The 21,024-nt window shown below is 43.9% G+C and overlaps 1 protein-coding gene across 1 annotated transcript in view; it reads left to right on the forward strand.

Annotated features, from left to right (window-relative positions):
- Positions 1-21,024, forward strand: part of DOCK1 (dedicator of cytokinesis 1) — a 428,835-nt gene that overhangs the window by 52,883 nt on the left and 354,928 nt on the right. Inside the window, exons 20-23 of the mRNA XM_044916230.1 lie at positions 4,489-4,578; positions 4,853-4,953; positions 8,999-9,133; positions 18,494-18,602. Of these exons, the coding sequence (XP_044772165.1) occupies positions 4,489-4,578; positions 4,853-4,953; positions 8,999-9,133; positions 18,494-18,602 (435 nt within the window). The remainder of the gene's footprint in view (positions 1-4,488; positions 4,579-4,852; positions 4,954-8,998; positions 9,134-18,493; positions 18,603-21,024) is intronic.

Raw genomic sequence — 21,024 nt, forward strand, 5'->3', positions numbered from 1 at the left:
CACCCGCGGGTGCTTGCTCTGCTTTTCTTCCACGTGTGAACGGATCTAGGCACTGCCTCCATGGTAGCGTGGGCCTCTGGTTATAATCCCTCAAACGGATGTGGACATGCACCTGGAAGTGGACGGACTCGGCTTGGATTCCGGTTGGGAGGGCGCTCTGGCTTCTCGGGGTTGGGCTCTGGGATCAACCCAGTCTTGGGTTCTGGCTCCTCTTCTAGTGGGTCCTCACTGTGGGATGGACAAAGGTGAAGTAACCTCTTCCAGGCCTACTTTCTCTTGCTGTAAAAAGGAGACAGCAGTAATGCCTTCTCGTAGGGTTGTTTGGAGGTTCATGAGCCTGGATCTGGCACATGGGGTCGCCAGCGTTCGGTCCTGTTATCATCTTATCAGCATTATTACCATACGCATTATTATTAGTCCTGGCTCATGATTCACCTAGAACTTCTGTGATTGACCTGGAGAGATGGGTGGTGTGGCATGAGGCTCACAGCCCTGGGAGTCCTGTTTGGCCATTTTTTTTCCCCATGTGATCTTGGACTTATTTCTTAGCCTTACATAGAGCAGGCTCTGGAGAAGTGTCAGGTACCCTCTTGAATTGTTACCTGTAGGGTAGGACAGTGAGACCGAGGTGATGCGAGATCCCTTGGAGCACCCCATTTCTGTAATTCTTCATTAGGGAATCGTTGCTTCTGATATTAGGCCATTCTTGCCTCTCATTGGCTCCAGTGACGTTTCCTTTTTTTTTTTTTTTTAAGATTTATTTATTTATTTTAGAGAGAGAGAGAGAGAGAGAGAGTGAGCACGAGTGGGAGGGGCAGAAGGACAGGGACAGAGAATCTCAAGCCGACTCTGTGCTGAGCGTGGAGCCTGATGTGGGGCTCGATCTCATGACCCTGAGATCATGACCTGAGCTGAAACCAAGAGTCAGACACTCATCCAGCTGTGCCACCTAGACGTCCTGACTTTTCCTTTTATATAAGGAAACTTGTTTCCGTTTTCAGGAGGCCCCATTTGGCCTGCAGACAATAAGCTGGTCCACACTCATGGTGTTCTGTGAGCGCGGTGTCCAGGTCTGTCTGTCCCTGGCTCAGTCCTTCGCCCTCCATGAGGGATGATTGCAGAAGGAGACTGCCTTATCTCTGTAAAAATTAATTACTTAAAATGGCCTTAATTAAGGAGCAGTGTGGTTAACTTCAGTATAAATTAATTTGGTTGCACCACTTTTTGAAATTCATTGTATAACCATTCAAACATATCCTTGCTAATCTTCTAATTTTAATCATCTTTTTAGGTTCTTGTCTGCTACCTCTGGCTTGGACAATGTTAATTGCATTTCAAACTTCCCTGGGTTCTGTAACTTCCTGATTCAGATGGAAACTGGGTGAATAAGTTAACGTAATTTTAGAAGACACACAGTTAATGAGATTTTTGTCCTTTTTCATTTTTAAATCCCTATATCACATCAGGAATTAGCTGTATTTCTGTTGGCCTATTGTTACACGTTAAGGAGAAGATCTAGAACCACCTTGTCTTATTGCTGTCCTTCACTCCCCTTACCTAATCTATTACCAAGCCCTGTTGTTCAGCCCTGGAGATGGTTTTCACCACCCCCTCCTTCCCCTGTGTGTTGGTACCAGCAGGTCTGAGTGACCTGTCCGTCCATCGCTGGGTCATCTTGTGTACCCTGTAGGCCTAGAGAGGTGAATGGACTTGTCTGAGGCCACATGGCTGTTAATGGGAGCCAGGGCTGGAGGGATTCCCGGCCTGCATGGGGCTCCTTTTACTCTGAGGACACCCTAGACTGAGCTTACTCCTTTCCTTCAAGGCCCCCTCCCACCCTTATGTATATTTATAACTGGTAGGAGAGCGATGACATGACTTGATGGATTAAGAACAGTATTGGCTTATTTAGTAAAAGATACAGTTGCCCATTTTGGTGGAAAATGAAAATAGTGATTATTTTGGGCTTCCAGTGGGTAGTCTTCGAGAGAGGGCAGGTGTCAAAAGGAGCATGTTTGTGGCTCTGTGTGTGGGACCTCCTTGAGGATGCTGGTATCCCTGTGCCTCCGAGGCTTGACAGCCAGATGCGGGCAGCTCCCACTCTCTCTGCCATATTTCTGGGCTACTGATTATGTCATCGGTCTGGCTGGGATGGGTAGTCCTACTGTAGGGACTCTGTGTGTGAACCGAGATGAGCCAGGGCTTGGCACCTGGTGAGCCCATTGGCAGTAACATTGGACAGTTAGCAGATGGCGTAAGGGTTTGACCTCTGCAAAGATGTTTACAAACTGAAAATGATGGGAAATAATACAAAAGTAACAAGATGATGTGGGCCCCCATAATTGTGGGCTCGAGGAAGCCCTTGATGTCCAGACCAGAATGGGGGGAGGGGGGTTTCATTCCCCTGCCGCTTGTATGTGACACTTCTCTGGCATAAAATAGGTGGTGGGTGGGTGGCAGAGTAGAATGAGGGTTGGGGGCGCCTGGCTGGCTTGGTCAGAAGAGCATGCGACTCTCAATCTTGGGGTCATGAGTTCAAGCCCTTCGTTGGGTGTAGAGATTGCTTAAATAAATAAAACTGGAGGAAAAAAAAAGAACATAATGAGGGTTTTATGCACCGCTGGGTCTCAGATCCCTAACTAGGTTTGGGAGTACGTTCCCCTTCCTGAGGGAGATCTGTGGCCTTGGGTTTGGGGCTGTTGAAAACTTTCATAGCACAAGGGGGAGCAGTGGGGCGAGCGCTGGTTTTGGGAGCAGGTCCCAGTGGTTTGGTTCCTCAGGCTGAGTGCGCTAACCACTTGAGACCTTCTGTGGGGACCTGAGGGCCCCTCTGGTTCTGTGTGTTGTGTGCATGGGCTAAACCTTCCAGAAAGAATGTCTCTTTGACACCCTGGCCATGGGACCTTCTCACCTGTTCTTTGGTTTTGTATAACAGCTTCATTGAGATATAATTCACACACCATAAAATGCACTCTTCATTTGCACTGTTCCATGGTGGCAGTATATTCAGGAGTTGATGCAGCCATCTCCACTGTCTGATTCCAGAACATTTCCATCATGAGAAAAAATAACCCTGTAATCTGTCCGCAGTTACTCCCTACTGTCCCTGCAACCATAATCTACTTTCTGTTTCTATGGATTTGACTATTCTGGATTATTTTATATAAATTAAATTAGACAGTCTATAGCCTTTCATGCCTGGCTTCTTTCAGTTAGTATTATAATGCCTCCAGAGCATAGTGTGCCATGTTTCAGGACTTCATTCCTTTCTATGGCTAAATAATAAATATTCCAGTGTATGGATTTGTTCTCCCATTTGTCAGCTGGTGGACATTTGGGTGTTCGCCACGTTTTGACATTTATGAGTAAAGCCGTCGTGAATAATTGTGTACAAGTTTTTGTGTGGACTTATGTTTTCCGTTCATTTGGATACATACCTACGAATGGTTGCCCATGGGGCAAACATAACGTTTAACCCTTTGAGGATTTGTCACACTGTTTTCAAAACCATCGTACTATTTTACTTCTCCACCGGTGATGTGGAAGGGCTCAGTTCCCCTGCATCCTTGCCCACACTCACCGTACTGCTTGTGTCTTGATGAGAGCTTTCTCAGTGGCTGTAGGTCATATCTCACTGTGGTTTCGATTTGCATGTCCCTGATGACTCATGATGACATATCTATACTTTATTCTCTTTTATGTCCAGTATTCTTTCATGTTGCCTTCTGCCTATTCTTGAACTCCTCCACAGACTGGGAACTCATTACCTCCAAGATAGTCTTTCTTGGTCTGTCTTACACTTCTTCTGGGGGAAGATGGAGATAGGATCGGAAGCCAGTTTCTAGTGTGACATAACTTTGGAGTCTCCTAATTTTTTCTTTCCTAATTAATTCATGATGGTTTGTCATTCTGTGCTCTAATACTTGTTTGGTGAATTACAGTAGACTATTTCTAAATTCCTCTTGAATAAAATGTGCTTCCTGGCGTTCTGCTGGGTGCCTCAGTTTCAGAGTCACACAGCTCTTCCATCTGTGGGCATCTGGGTCTGTGATAGTTCCTTCATTATACTCAGCTGGACGTTCATCCCTGTGCGGCTTCTGCCCACTCCCTAGCTCAGGTCCTACACTCAGGTTTTGGGATTAGACAGAGCCAGGCTTCCGAGAGCTGCTGTTGAGTTCTTTGTCACCAGACTGGTAAAGACCAGGAAAAGGGTTGGAGAAATCTTACGGAGGGGGGACCAAAGAGCATTTCCCTATTACCAGTCCTCCTCTGCTTGGCTTAGGGTGCCATGTCTTTGTTCTGAGTTCACTCATCTCAGTTTTTGTCTTGTGCATCCAATGGCTGGGAAAAGTCCCTGTAGTGTATGGCTTCATTGGTGACATTTGGGAAAGGTGGGTCTTCGGGGTATGGCCAAAGATGGTAGTTACTCTAGGTTGGGGGAAAGTGAGGTGAGTTTACTTTGTCTGCTGACATTTTGTGTGACTCTAGTTCCTCCAGGACACCTTGGATGCCCTCTTCAACATCATGATGGAGAATTCCGAGAGCGAGACGTTTGATACGTTAGTGTTTGATGCTCTGGTAAGAGGCCCCTACTTTACATCTGCTCAGGTGTTGAGGAGCTTTTCATGCTGCAGCCTTTGAAGCTGGGGGAGGGGGTCCCTCCCCGTCACCTTGGAAGTGTTTTCCATTGTAAATCCGATCAAAGCGGATGGGTTGCGAGGCAGAGAGTGGTTTCTGGGGTAAGAGGAGGGAACGTCAGAAGATGTTCTAGTTCACGGACTCCACCGCAGTGCGGATGATTCAGATGAGGCTTGCGTTATTTTACTAATGAAAATATTGATTAATTGAACAGGTATTTATCATTGGACTGATTGCTGACAGAAAATTTCAGCATTTTAATCCTGTTCTGGAAACCTACATTAAGAAACACTTTAGTGCAACTTTAGCCTACACGTAAGTTCATTTTTGTTGTTTTAAAACCAGTACTTCTTTTGTAGGTTTGTCACTAAGCGCCTTTTCCGTACACTTTCGTCTGTGGTTGTGTGTGTGCCTCCCGCCCCCAGCTCTGAATTCACTGGGATAATTTTTATTGTTGTTTCCCTCTTAACAGACCTAGAAATCTTGTTGAAAGAAGATACGTGATAAATTATCATAACATTCTTGGATAAATTCTTGTTCTCCTCCATACCTTCCATTTGTCTTTGAAATTTTCAGTTTCTGCTCAGTGGAACTGATATACGCCTCACTGCAGCTTCCCAACCAGCTTTTGGTGAATGAATAAATGGATGTGTTCCTGGTTTGAGATTACTGGTTGTTTGGTGTGAATAAAATTCAGTTTTGTACCTCTTAGTGTCTCTTTTTGCTCTTTAAAGAGGGCCTTCCTTTTTGTTCTAGACGCTTCAGCCATAACTAACTTGGATTCTAACTGCCCACCCAGTTGCTCTTGACCTGCCCCCGCAACCCCGTACCTGTCCCCTGGGCATCTGTCAGCAGCCAGAGCAAATGTGGGATTTCCAGGCCTGCGAGGCGGCTCGCCTGGTGTTGACCAGCAGTGTCCAGAAACCCGACTTCACCTACAGCTCTGTCGCTTACAAGTTCAAGTCTCTTAATCTCTCTGGGCCTCAGCCTTCTCCTCAATAAACAGGCACGGTCTTAGGGTTTCTTGAAAATTTTAATGAGCTATTACATGTTAAGTGTTTGAAGGAATCCTTGGCACTTAGAAAGCACAAAGCAGTTGTTAGTTTTCATTATTATTAGAATGATTAGGATGAGTTACTCTGCCTCTGTCACAGTGGGGTTTATTGGCATTTATTCCAATTTTGAATTGTGGGTGAGTTGCAGTGAAAAAAGATGTAAATAATTTCTTTAAGAACATCCCTCCCCTTAGAGTCACTAGAAATGGTTCTCTTTAGCGCCAGTAGCTTGAGTCAGAGCTCAGATGTGCCTTGACCGTATTCAGAATCTGTTTCCTTGCCTGTACGCGGCCACGAACTCAAGGTCAGAGGTCTGACGCTAGCTTTCTGTGTGACATTGGTCATCCTGTCCCAGGCTCTCTCACGTCTGCCTCACGTGGCTGAGTGGGCAGAGAGCTGCCACGTCCTCACGCACACAGAACAAGCTGTGACAAGTCCTTTTTGTGCTTGCTAATAAGTGTTTAAAGCGATTTGCTCTCTTCATGGAAACATCCAGTGTGACTGCACTTTGGACAGTTCCCTTCAGATCATGGGCGCCATCTTGCTATGGCGACCAGGCAGGGTTTCCCGGAGTGGCCTGTAAGCGGCTCCTCATGTGGCATGATCTCCCTCTGAGTCACATGCCACATGTCTGTATCTTTATTGAAATGCGGCCACACTGCTCTTCTCAGATGAGCTTTTGTATTGGAATTCCAGAGAATCCGCACAGTGAGTAAGCTTGCCATGCTGTCTTCCAGACCTTCTGTTGGCACCGCTCTCCCTGTGCCTTTGTCTTAGGTGGTGAAGTGAAAGTTGGGGAGTCTCTGGCAAGTTACTGAATGGAAGAAACAGAGTACTGCTTCATCTTTCAGATAGGGTGGGACTGAGCTGAGAATCCGTATCCTCCCATTCAGCCCCTGTAATCTGCAGGAAAGGAGATCCGTTTTGGAAAATAACCTTATCATGTTTTGATAAAGTAGCAACCCTAGGTGCTTCCTTGGCAGTGTGAATCTGAGTATTTAAGCCTTGAAATACCAAAAGAGATGATTCTGATTCACACAGCTCTAACCAAATCGTGGAAGGTTGTCTCTGTGTTAATGGAGTGCTCATGGCGGTCTCTGGGCTGGAGGACGCTCCAGTAGTAAGGATCATCACGGAGGGTCTCCCGGCCGCTGCCCCTTAGAAGCCTCGGCAGGCACAGATGTAGGTTAGACTCTCTCCCAGATAGCTTCTTTACCTCTTTCCTTGGATAATGTTGAGATCTTCAGCCTTTATCCACAAAGAACTCTTTTTTTTTTTTTTTTTAAAGATTTTATTTATTTCTTTGACAGAGAGAGACACAGTGAGAGAGGAGCACAGGCAGGGGGAGGGTGAGAGGGAGAAGGAGGCTTCCTGCAGAGCAGGGAGCCCGATGTGGGGCTCGATCCCAGGACCCTGGGATCATGACCTGAGCCAAAGGCAGGCGCTTAACGACTGAGCCACCCAGGCGCCCCTCTCCACAAAGAACTCTTAAGAGAAGAACTGGAAGGTGCCTGGGCTGTAGCTGTTACCTGCCAGTGTTCCGGCACCCCGCACAGGTAGTCCGGATGCTGGAGCCCCAGCAGAGCGACTGGCACTGGTCCAGGTGAGAAGGGAGGGAGGCATCAGCTTCGGGGACTGTTCTTCCAGAAAACCAGCAGGGGCAGGCTCCTTTCTGTCCACAGAGCTACTTTTCCTGGAGCTGACTCAGGTCTTGCCTCTACTTAACTGATGCTCTGTTCGGTCTCCCTCTCAGCCAGTGCCAGGGGCTTGATCTTTCTGCTGGGACAGGTGGTCTGGCTCATGTGGATATGGGTCTTTGGACTTCCTCATTTATTTTCTGGTTCTGGGTCATTCTCTTCGCAGATCATTCCTTCCTTTCTATCATCTATCTATCTATCTATCTATCTATCTATCTATCTGTCTATCATCTATCTATTTATTTATTTTTGATGAATATGTTGGGAAAATTCCTAAGATGTGCTCAATGGAATATATATTTCTTGGGATATCCATGGGTTTAATAAGAAAAGGTGTCTGGTCAGTAAGCTTGAGAAAATAAGTTAAATCAGGTGAAACAGGTTATATGGCAGGACTTTAGATGTTCTCCCGTGCCTTGAGAGCTACCAGAAGACGTGTGGGAGCCCAGGGAACCTGTGGGGAGAGGACCTCTCTGGCCCCCTTCTTCCCAACACCTTGCAGGGATGCTCCTCTGAGAGTGTCAGCCTTCTTTGCTAGGGTTCTGCAACCCGATGAGTGTTAGAAATGACTTCACATCCACTTTTGGTCACCGAGGAAGCTCTTTGTTGTGATTTATCAGGACCGGGGTTGCACTCAGGACTGTTCTGAGGTCATCCTTAATGCCCGTTACAGGTGTTCTTATGGGTGTCTTATAATAGTCTCCACTAACAGTCTGTTGTGGACGGGCTCACAACTTAGCTGGAAATGTTGGCAGTGCCCTAACAGGTTATTTTTATGAGTATAATGAATATTTAAAAAGCCACAGAGAGTTCTTGTTGATGACACGAAGCGTTGGGGATCAGAGAAGTTTGGTTGATGGGGTAATCTTGTTGGTGGTTGTCATACAGGCTGCACATATGTGGCTAGTTTTTGGAGAATTACAGTGCAGCCCAAGACACTAAAGCCAGAAACTATACCGAAGTTAATTTAGCTGTTCTTTTATGATTTGGAAGCATTGCTTGTGGGTCAGCCTTATGAACAGTGAACAATGATTATTAGTTCATGGGCCAGTAACAGTAGAAAAATGTAGAAGTTTGGGCAGAATTAAAAACTGATTATTGTCACTGCTGCCTCTATCATGGGAAAATGATAGAGGCAGCTCGATGTAGAAAAAAGAAAAGCATTGTAAGCATGGATACGGCTATGAAGAAAATCCCTTCAATTTTATTTAGTGTTGGGAAAGCTAGTTTATCTATCTAACCCTGGGCTTCTTCACTTGTAAATTAGGGATAATATACCTGCTCTTATACCCAATTATTATTAATTATACCCCAAAATAATACTTGTCTTACTGTGTTATTGTGAAGGTTAAATTATATAATACATTTAAATGCTTAGAAAAACATGTAAAACTTAGAAAAGCACTTTTTCAATGTTCAGATCTCACTCCTGAGTGTTATTTATGGCTCACTTTTCATCTGTTTTGAATATATTTTGTAAATATGCATCTACTGACAAGTGTGAACCAAAATAACAATAAGGCACTTGTGTATTTCTGTCCCAGTTAAGAGTTGAGATACTGTAACCTTCTGAACTTATTAATTAATTTGTGATTCCATTGTGAATAGGAAGCTGACAAAAGTTTTAAGGAACTACGTGGACAATGCCGAGAAGCCAGGAATAAACGATCAGCTGTACAAAGCCATGAAGGCTTTGGAGTACATCTTCAAGTTCATTGTGCGCTCCAGGATCCTTTTCAATCAGTAAGTGTCGCCTGTGCCAGCCCTTCTAGGGGATTTTAGGAGATCTTTTACTTCCTTCCTTTTCCTTGTCTATTTCCCTCCATCCTTCCCTTCCTCTCTTCTTTTCCTTCCTTGCCTTGCTTTCTGGTATGACAGGATAGTAATAGATAGCCATCCCATGTTGGGGTTGCCCTCTCTTAGGGTAACTGCTTCACGGTCTATGAAATGCAAGCTCAAGTTTGAGCAGCAAGTCCTGTTCTCAAGTCTGGAATTTGTGCATGTGAGTAAAACACTGTTGAAAGTAGTCCACATTCATCAGAGGTAGTGCAGGGTGTATACAAGGGTTCTGAAGTTCATTTCAGTATATCTTCCTACAGAAAAAGCCTCCCAAGAGCAAACAATTAAAACAAACAACAACAACAAAAGGCCAAAACCAAGTTAAATTGCCTCCCTTGGGAAGACTGTGGGGCTTCCTCCCTTTCTTTCCTGCAACCAGAATAATATTTTGTTTCTAGAGAGATACTCTCACGTGCGGAATTGCCAGGTGAATGGACCCTTCATTGTTCAGCTCGGTGACTTCTTTTTCATCCTCTCTGGAGGAACTTACGCATTGTTTTTGAACTTTAAAGTGGATTGGGGTGCTGAAGACTTCCTTATTTTCTAGAGAACATTAATGTTCGTCCAGGTACCTGTGATTAAGAGCTGGGCTAAAGTCAGGGCTTTCAGGTGGCCCACAGCATGTAACTGTGCACGAAGAGATGTGGAAGCAGGACAGGTTGAGTGTTGAGTGTTGATGTGGACTCTCACTGCTTGTTTCTTCGGAAGGACAGCTGCTTTGGGTGACCTACTGTGAGTGATGTTGGTTCATGTTGATCATTCAAGGTTGATGTTCTTGTCATGAGTTCTACACACAGAGATGGAGTTTCACAGACTGACCTCCCTTTCACTTAGAGGACACACACCACCTTTTAACAGCACAGTGCTCTTGAAACTTATGCATGGAAACTGGTCATTGAACCAGTGTAGACCCGAATCAGTCCCTCGCTGTGCCTCTTCATTTTATCTTTGTTGGCCTGAGGTAGCTTTCTCCAGAAGGGCCCAGGAGAAAGGGAGGGTATTCAGAATCCAATCTTGTGCACACCATGGTGCAAATAAAGCCAGAGGAGCAAGTTATTGACTGTGTAGATCTGGAAAAGTCCTACACAGGGTAGGACCCACCTTGGTTACAGTGGTGATGAATGGCTACAGTCCCTATGTTATTGGTTAAGGATTATTGCACTTGTGTTCTCTGTGGAGTTGACATGATGTAGACAAGTCTACGCTGCCATTTGATTGTATGAAGATACAACAGCTTGAGGTCATCATGTGGTCATCCTTGAGTAAGGCATTGAAGGCATCCTCTTTTATTTTGCTAATTATGGATAGGCATGAAGCTTCCTGTAGACTGAGCTTTCTTTTTTTTTCTTTAAGATTTTATTTATTTCACAGAGAGAGAGAGGGAGAGAACAAGCAGGAGCAGTAGGGAGGAGCAGAGGGAGAGGGAGAAGCAGGCTTCCCGCTGAGCAGGGAGCCTGACCCAGAGCTCGATCCCAGGACCCTGGAATCATGACCTGAGCCGAAGACACTTAACTGACTGAGCCACCCAGGCACCCCTGAGCTTTCTCTTTTCTTAAGGGTCAAAGCCATTGATGATTTTCCCACTGTCAGTTGTGAAAGATGACCAAGTAAAGTAGGTTTTGTTTTCCTGGATTTTATTTTTTTTTCCAGTAAAATTAATTCTATAAAATGAACTTCTTGGCACCCTCTATCTAGCTTTTGTGTATTTCCCCACGAATTTTAAATCATTAATTACTCTAAAACAAAATCTACACTAAGGTGAGAGCATGAACTCGAAAGAACAGCATAGTCGGGTGATATGTATAGATTTTGTCATGTTTTGTTTGAAAGAATTTTAATCTTGTACAATTTATAATCAATATGACATTGAGTCAGGAGTTGGATGATGCTCATTTCCTTCTTGAGCACACTGCTGACTTTCCTTCTAATTCAGAGATTAGGAATCAAAAGGAACATGCATTGATAATCTGTGTTTTTGTTATTATAGTAAATGCTATCATCTTTTACAAAATAATGCAGCTAGCAAAGATTGGGGTCATCCAAGTGGACCAGTGGCGAAGTTACTTCTTTCTCTTAATCTCTTTCAATCTCTAAATACAAATGACATGATATCTTAGAACCGTGGTCCATAAATATTGAATTTTTTTTTTTTAAGATATTTTATTTATTTATTTGACAGAGAGAGACACAGCGAGAGAGGGAACACAAGCAGGGGGAATGGAAGATCGAGAAGCAGGCTTCCGGCTGAGCAGGGAGCCCGATGTGGGGCTTGATCCCAGCATCCTGGGATCGTGATCTGAGGTGAAGGCAGATGCTTAGCGACTGAGCCACCCAGGCGCCCCATAAATGTTGAATTTGATCAGTCTCATAGAGGTTAGGAACATGATTGACTGCTGTTATAGAAAAGCCTGGCTTAACATGGCTTAATGAGATGAGCTTCACCTCTCCCCACCCGTGTATGTAACATGGTGCCCAGAGGAAGATTCCGGAGTTTATGCACTTGGTCCCTGGTTTCCCTATGTCCTTGGCTCCTATTGCCCTTCTGCTCCATCATCCTTATGGTCCGTCTCTGTGTCTTATGGCCCCTTCCTGGCATCGGACGGCATTCCAAGCAGCAGAGGGGGGAAGGTGTGGTGTAAATAGCCTTCCAGTTACTCCTTTTGAAGAACTTTCCCAGTCCCTATGGTGTCATCTCAGAACTATGTCACATGACCACCCGAGATGCAAGGGAGGTTGGTAAGGACCTTTAGATGGGCTTATTGATGCTTTAAACAAAATCAGAGTTCTTATAGTAAAGGAGTCAGGGAAAAATATATATCGGACAGGTGATTAGCATTCTCCTCCTTGTGCTTTTAACCCGAATTTCTCTTGCCTGACAGCTCAGAACGCCCCTAGCTTATTACTCTGGGTTCCGAAGTCCTGCTTAATTAGGCCCCTGAGAGCTTTTCTCGCTGTTAGTTTGGGGGTCAGTCTCTGAAATCACTGGAGCCCTATGTGACCCAAAGATGTGGTTTGGTCTTCTGTGCTATGCAGAAGCTCAGCAGATCCTTGCCTGTGACTCAGGGAAATGTTTTATGTTTGGAGTTCTTAAGAATGTCTTTGTTTTGGCGCTGGGTAGCATGGTGTTGGCACAGACCTTGATCCTGCTGCCTGCCTTTGTTCTGGAGTGGCCCCAGTGAGAGCCATGGCATGATCACAAGAGGGGTCTCTTTGCTGGGATAACTTGTTTGTCAAGAGCTGACACAGTCCAGGACAAAAGTGCAAAGAGGTCATAAGATGAGTAACAGCAGTTGCCAAAAGGCAGTGAGGCTTCCTAAGGCTTCTGAGGCCCTTTTCTGGGCATTCCTGACCTCATCCGAATACTGTAGCAAACATGGAGATTTTGATGACGAGGTCCTTCCCTCCCGCCCTTCCTCTCTTGTCGCTTGCTTCTCCCTCCCCTAAGTACTTAATGAGCTTTGGAGCCCTGACTGTATCCCAGACTTTAGTAGTTTATTGACCTTATTTTTTTCCTAATTGCTTCCTAAATGTGTATCTTGGCTGCCTTCTATGATTCCTGTAGAGCAGAGAGGAACATATGTTCCCTTCAAAACTTAGAACACAGTTGCATCCACATTATGTAGATAAGATAATATTTCTTAAATTTAAATCTGTACTCTAAAACTACTGAGAACTCAGATTCTGTGGGAAGGAAAAAATCATGGCCTTCAAATCATGGACCACAGGGCTAAAGACTTGAGTAGGGTCTTGTTCTGCTCACCCTACTCCCCATGGCTCCACCAGCTACATTTCAGTAGCTTTTCATCTGTGATTATCAAAGGCATGAATTTTAGATGAAATAATATTCCCGTTTCGTATAGGCTGCTGAAAGAGAAAGCAGTCCTGTGTCCTACACAGGTGTCGTGAGTGTTTGTTCCATAACAAGTTCTGAGCAGCTCTCTGGTGTGGTGTTTGCAGAGCTCGGGGAGAAAGCAAACAAGTGTTCCCATTTTCTTACCTGCACCCCACTTATTAGCTTGGGAGAAAGAAATTGTGGTCACAGCTGGAGTTGACAAGAGTGTTTTTCTCTTTGCAGTTGGAATAAACGTTAGAGGTTCTTTATTTTTCTTCTTCTTTCAAAATGGTCTGCTCTGTTTTCAGGTAATGTAGTAGCTTTGTAAAATTCCCGGATAATTGACAGTCATTTTTCTTCCAAAGAACAAAGAGGTGAATCGTTGGAGATGAAGATATGGAAGCTTATCCCACTGTCTTTCTCACTATGCAAATCCATACTTTCTGTTTTGTTTAGTAGGCTCATTTTGTTTTGAAGTGAGAACAGCGATTTTAAAACTCTGGCGCAAAGATATTTGGTTCAGAACCCACAGAAAGATTCCTGACAGCCAGGGGCACTTCTCCGCTGATTTTTGTTTGTCTGTGTTTTCTGTGTGGGTGGATCACATTAAGTGGAAAGCCAGAAAACAGACACATCCTGCTTCAGACCTTCTTTTTTTTTTTTTTTAAAGATTTTATTTATTTATTTGAGACAGAGAGAATGAGAGAGACATAGAGCACATGAGACGGGGGAGAGTCAGAGGGAGAAGCAGACTCCCTGCAGAGCAGGGAGCCCGATGCGGGACTCGATCCAGGGACTCCAGGATCATGACCTGAGCCGAAGGCAGTCGCTTAACCAACTGAGCCACCCAGGCGCCCTGCTTCAGACCTTCTGAAGCAAATTACTAAAGCTAGTTAGTGCTGTGTTCTTCTTCTGTCTTCCCGGTGCTTTGTGGAAGCTTTGCCTGTCATCTGGCATTAGCTTTGTGCATAATTAGTTATTGATCATGAATAAGTTGTTGCAGATCTGTCATTCTGCTGTCATTTCCTGGGTCACAAAAATAGAATGTAGCTAATAGACAACAATCTTGCCATTCCCTGATAATGAGTACTTATAATGTGTAAATAGAGCCAGGAATGATAACTAGGTCTTACTCATCTGTTTACTTACTGATAGCCCTCTGAGTTCTTTCCTCACCCCTTCCTCCATGTGAAGGTGGGTCAAACTTATTTGATAAAACCGAGAGGTGAGACTCCAGAGGCCTCCCTTTCATTACAGACAGATGCATCAGTAGGAATGCTGTAAATTATTAACCATTTCTGTGTTTTAAATATGTTGATTGGCAGCAGAGAAACTAATAAGTAAATTTACATCCTTGAGGGATTCTTGGTAAATTTAGATATCATGGACTCATTACTTATACCTTACAGATTTTAAAACTGTTACTGGGGGCATACACATTTAGAATTGTGATCTCTCTCTTGTGGATTTACAGACATAACTCACTTTATTGCTGTTTGCTTTATTGCCACTTTGCATATCCTGTGGTTTTTATAAATCAGTTTGTGGCAACCCTGTGTCAAGCAAGCCTGTTGGTGCCATTTTTCCGAAAGCATTTGCTCACTTCATATCTCTGTGTCGTGTTCAGGTAATTCTTGCAATATTTCAAACTTTTCCCTTATTATTGTATTCGTTATGGTGCTCTGTGATCAGTGATTATCAATGGCTAAAACCCCAGATGACTGTTAACATTTTTTAGCAATGAAGTTTTTTTAAATTAAGGTATGTACTTTTTTTTTAGGATATAATGCTGTCACACATTTAATAGACTGCACTATAGTGTAAACATATTTTTCATATGTCCTGGGAAACCAGAAAATTAATTTGACTCTATTGCCATACTCATTTTATTGTGGTGGTCTGGAAACTGAACCTACGGTGTCTCAGAGGGATGCCTGTATCCTTTTAATCGATATGAAAACTTTCCCTTTATCTTTTGGTTAATATTTGCATGGAATATCTCTTCTCTTTTTTGCTTTTAACCTCTCTGTATCCTTATATTTAAGGTCTGTCTCTTGCACGTAACACATAGTTGTATCTTTATTTCATCCAGTCTGAAAATCCTTTTAACTGAGGATATAGTTTGTTTATATGTGATGGGTTTGTACCTACTGTCTCTCTTTTTTTTTTTTTAAATCTATTTTAGTCCATGTGTTTTTTTTTTTAAGATTTTATTTTATTTATTTGACACAGAGAGAGAGAGAGACAGCAAGAGCGGAACACAAGCAGGGGGAGTGGGAGAGGGAGAAGCAGGCTTCCCGCCGAGCAGGGAGCCCGATGCGGGGCTCGATCCCAGGACCCCGGGATCATGACCTGAGCTGAAGGCAGACGCTTAACGACTGAGCCACCCAGGCGCCCCGTACCTACTGTCTTCCTGTTCATTTTCTTTTACCCATCTATATTATGTTCTCCTTTTACTCCTTCTCTGTGTTCTTTTGTACCAAGCCTGATTTTCTTTTTATTGTCTCATTTTCTCCTCTTTCAACATGTTAGTGACACGTTCTTCTATTGTTTTTTTATTGATTATCCTACATGTGACAACATGTGTGTTTGAATTCTTACAGAATAATTAAAATGATTACTATTGTCACTCCCCTGATAACACTAGACGTGGCTGAAAGAGAACACTCCATCTCCACATGAAATCTCCTTTTTTTATTATTATTGTTATGCATTTCAAGATACCTATATTTTATGCCTCGTAAGACATGACTTGTTATTTTGTACAGTTAGTATTAATTCAATAAGTTTTATATTTATTTTTTTTTCATTTTTCTTTCAATTTCATGTTTCTTTATGGGATAAGTTTCCTTCTGCCCCCAAAAAACTCCTTATAGAATTTCTTTTAATAAAAGTCTGCTGCAGGTTTTGTTTGTATGAAGATCATTTATTTCCTCATTGTTTTTAAAGGATATTTTTAGTTAATGTAGGATTCTAGTTTGGCAGTTAGTTCTTTCAGATACTATTCTCTTCTCTTTTGTTTTCCATCATTTCTGGTGAGAAGTCAGCTTTTAGACTTCTTGTTACATCTTTGAAGGTGACAGTGTGTTTTTTTTTTGTTTGCTTGTTTTTCCTCTAGCTGCTTTTACAATTTGTTGTTTCTGTGGTTATGAGCAGTTTTACTCTGATTGTATAGGAATGCTTTTGTTTTTTATTTATCCTACTTTGGATTTTCAGGGCTTCTTGAACTTTGGATTGATTTCTCTATTTGTCTTGGCAAATTCATGGTCATTATCTATTTTAGTATCATATTTGTCACATTGTGTCTCTCATTGTCTTCTGGAACTTCAATTACATGTGTATTAGACCTCTTTATTATACCCTACATATCTCTAACACGCTTTTCTCTATTTTCTTTCTCCATGCTTATTTTCATGTTGATAATCTTCCACTTCACTAATTCTGCCTTTTACTCAGCCTAATCTCAATTTAACCCATATAATGAATTCTTAATTTTAGATGTTATAGTTTTTAGTTTTAAAATTTTCATTTGATTCTTTTCTGTAGATTTATTTCTCTACTATACTTTCCCATCTCTGTTTTCTCCATCTCTTTATTTTTCATATTTCCATCTTTTTATTTTCTCCATTTTTCCCATTTTAAAATATAATAATTATATTTATGTTGATGTTCTTGCTAGCTAGCTGCAATATTTTGACCACCTGTCCTTCTGTTTCTGTTGTTGTCCTTTTTTTTTTTTTTTTTTGATTTGGCCATGTGGGGTCTGTTCTTTTCTATGTTTAGTTAATTTTTATTTAAATGTAGCTCCAGATGATGTGCTCTTCTTTCAGAAATGATTCATCCTTTCCCCTTCTAGGCAGAGACAGTGGGACTGACCTTTCTCTCTGTCAAGGCTGTGTGTAGCCTTCGTAAGCCTCCATCTACATTTGGTTTGCTCTTGGTTCTCCAGGATTTTCAGTGGAGAGTCTGCTGTGTCACCTGGGACCCATCTCCTTGGCATTTTCTAATTCGTTATCATTCATTATCTTTGGAGACTGATAGAAACCCCACTCTACAGAGCAGTCTCCTATCCCACGCAGCTCTAGGAATTGGCAGACGTCCTGAGGAGAATGACTGCATGTTTGCAGCCTCCCTAAGTGTTTGGACCGGTCTGTAAAATGTTGCTCTGTTGCTTCCTTTTCCCTGCAAGCAGGAGTTCATGACTCGATACTTTTGATTGTTTGCTATGCATCTTTTAAACAAAATCCTATTGAATAAAATCCTTTATAAAACAGATACACTAGGGGCGCCTGGGTGGCTCAGTTGGTTGAGCGACTGCCTTCGGCTCAGGTCATGATCCTGGAGTCCCGGGATCGAGTCCCGCATCGGGCTCCCTGCTCGGCAGCGAGTCTGCTTCTCCCTCTGACCCTCCTCCCTCTCATGCTCTCTGTATCTCATTCTCTCAGTCTCAAATAAATAAATAAAATCTTTAAAAAAAAAAAAAACAGATACACTAGGTTGCAATTTCCCGTTTTAGACAGAATTTGTTGCTACAGTGGAACTCATTTAAATATAAGATTACCTCTAGGGCAATTAATTATCACTTAGTTTGCAAAATTTTCCATGGTACACAAGTTTTCAGGTATGGTATACTTTTGGCAGAAAACTAGTCTATATTAAGAAAACATCTGCGTTGAAACATTTTAAAATGCAAATGCATTGCTTTTTAGTAACAACGACTTGAAATAACTGCTAATAAATAATTTATATGTGAAACTTACTTATAATTAGCAACATATATTTGTATACATGTAACCAATGTGCAACTTCCTTATTATCCATTTACTGATTATGCTCTACCTCTTGACAATTTTCCCAGCAATTCTGTGATGGATGAATCTGTATAGTGTCATTACTCTGAAATAAAGTAATTTTGAATTTACTCTTATAATATCATTTTCAAATGGTTACAAGATCGTGTTTTTAAATTCAGGAAATTAAATTTATGTTAATTATGTGACATTGTGGGTTTAAAAAAACACTGGCAGGAAGTACACCAAAAGAAATGGTGTGATCTCCGCGGGGTAGCATTAAAGCTGAATTTCCCTGTTCCTCCTTCCTCTGGTCCTTCTTTCCTCTTTCTCTCCTTCCGTCCCTTTCTATACATTTCCGTTTTGCAGATTTATAAAACGTTGTTATGTTACAATGAAAAAAAGCAGTAAATGGTATGGTTCAAAACCAGCTTCTTCAGCGGGAGGACATAGCTCCCTAGCCGCGTGGTCCAGATGAACCCCATTTCTGAGCTGCCTCCCGTGTTCTCTGGACGTGGAGGATTTTCCCTCACGTTCTGAGTTGTCACTGCAGCAGCACCTTCCATGGCTCTTGATGCAGGAGCAAACAGAGGCGAGGCCCCGTCTGCGAGGCCCCATCGAGTGTCGTGTGCTCCTTTGTAGACTCTATGAAGACAAAGGAGAGGCGGACTTCATGGAGTCCCTGCTGCAGCTGTTCCGATCCATCAGCGACATGATGAGCAGCGTGTCGGACCAGACCGTCAGGGTGAAGGTAGGCCCTTGGGTGCAGCAGGACCGGCCATCCCCAAGGCCCACTGTGAGCTGCGGGGTTCCCCAGGTGGGATTTTGCCTCCTACAAAGGCTGAACTTGCGTGATAGCCCAGGGGTGGCTTTTGTAGCGAGCACGGTCTTGCTCTCTGTGTATTGAAATTTGGTTTCCTTCCCCTGGTGGTGCTCTTCAGTGGTCACTGCTCTCTTTGCTCCTCCGCAAGGAGATGTGCTGAATTTACTTTACGTAAATGTGAGGATGTTGATGAGAGTAGTGTTTGCACGTCACTTGTCGGGGTGTCTCGGGGGCTGGGCAGAGGTGGGGGTGCTGAGGCTGTAGGTGTCCCAGGCATCGGTCGGACCTCAAGCTATGTTGTGGGAATGGTGATGCATCTTGGTCCTGCAGCGAGTCTTTTGCTTGCCCAGAAGAGCGAGGGATCCAGCGTTCCCACCGCCCCACTGTTTTCACCACCTTGGATTACTTGTTCTCGCCCTGTTGCCCTTTGGAAGAAAGATGCCTTCACTGCACGTGAGGTCCTTGGGGCTGCGGTGTGGAGGTGCCGGGAGGCGGAGCACGGGGCGGGCCCCTGGAGCAGCCCAGGGCCTGCATGCTGTCCAGCTTCCCCATTCTGGCAGTTTCCATGGGGCTGACTGACTGCAGACGGAGGTGTGGTTTGCAGGGGGCTGCCAAGCTGAGTCCTTCAGAGAGCAAGAATCTTCTGAGTGATTAACTTGCGGCTTTCGCGCAACTGTTCATTGTAGCTGCCTTTGCTTTCGCTCTCCTCCCTTAATGCTCTTTTAATGTGTAATTTCAGAAGACATTGTTATGGCTGTTGTCTTGAAAACGTTTTGGAAACTGATTTCCCAGCTTGAAAGGTTCCCATTCCGTCTGGAACAAAGACATACGTGCGTCAGGTGTGTCATGGTTGCTGTGACCAGGGCCACCGTCATAACTCAGCATGGCTGGAGCCACACTGGCCCTTTGCTTTCAGAGGTGGTGCAGCTGTCTTGCAGAGCTGCTGGATTCTTCCGTGGAATTGCTTGATCTTTATTTGAGTTTCTTGTAAAAAAACTGATGATCTGTAGAGAAAGCGAGGTGGTACGTATATTGAAGTTTTAGGTTAACTATTTTCACGACTTGATATCGCCTCAAGCTTTCTTACTGCTCCAGGGTTAAAATTAGCAACGTGTTCAGGACATTGACTACGACATCCTGTGGCATTTCAGAAAAACAGGCGCGGCGGGTGTAAGAATAGATAAAAATTACAGGAAGTTTGAGCCCAGAAGTAATTTTAGATTTCTAAATATATTCTTACATTATTAAATTTGATTGGGCTTGACTTTTGTCTGCCCACCTCCCTCTGTGTCAAATTATTTAGTGACTGGAGTCTTGCAAGACCTCCCTTCAGTGGTTGTTTTCTTGTGAGACGGGAGTGCATTCAGGGATGTTCACGCGTGGATGACAACTTTACGTCTGCAAGACCGGCCGGCGACGGAGTTTTGTTTCAAACGTTGCCTCCCTTGCTGCTAATTCTGTAGTTCGTTTTTGCACCATAGGTGCTCTTTGTACAGGTGGGGTTCAAAGACTCCCACCCCAGGACCCCGGTTTTTATGTTGTTCTCACGCTTCAGGTTTTGCTCTGCGGGAGTGGAAGTAACAGTTGTGAATTATCTTCTATAGAGAAAAGATGAAAAATATGAAATAGGAAAAAGACTGTGGCATTTCGTAGGGGTTACATGTCGTTTCCCAAAGGGTGGCCCTTGGTGGCCGTTTTGATCATGTGGGGTGAGCTGATGGGATTGGTGGGTGGGGGTGGGCCGTGGCTGTTCTGTCCCCGGAGCCTGCACCCTGCCTTCCCCTGCCCAGAGCTGCAGCTGCTCCCTGCATCGGCCTGGCAGCAGGGTCAGCCCCGGCATTTTAGGCCTCAAGGGAGACCGAGGCAAGAGGAGTTGGGGGCAATAATTAGCTGCAGGATGAACATGGCGTCAAGGTCGTCAGCGGTGCTGCTTTCCATTTGACTCAGTACCACACATTCTTCCTGGGTTGTTGAATGTAAGTGAGCACACACACAAAGGGGAGACTACATGGGTATGTTTTTGTGATGTGGGAGAAGAAACTGTGGGGCTGTGTGGCCTATCCTGTCTCCCTTCTCTGCCTGGGGCACTTCTGCCCCTTCTCTGCGGCGTCCGTGTTTGTCTGGAGACAGCCTCCCCTTTGTGCTGCTTTTTACTGTCCCTCAGTGAATGCCCCCGCCTCAGGACTCCTGCCAGATCCTTTAAACAATTTTATTATGGTGATTCACATAAAAGGTACCATCTTCACCGTTTTCAAGGGTCCGGTTCTGTGGCATTCACACTGTTGTGCGGCCATCACCGCCATCCATCTCTAGAACTTTCTTCATCTCCCCAAACAGAAACCCTATCCTC

This window comes from Neomonachus schauinslandi, chromosome 6 (genome assembly GCF_002201575.2).
Source record: "Neomonachus schauinslandi chromosome 6, ASM220157v2, whole genome shotgun sequence".
NCBI classification, from domain to species: domain Eukaryota; kingdom Metazoa; phylum Chordata; class Mammalia; order Carnivora; family Phocidae; genus Neomonachus; species Neomonachus schauinslandi.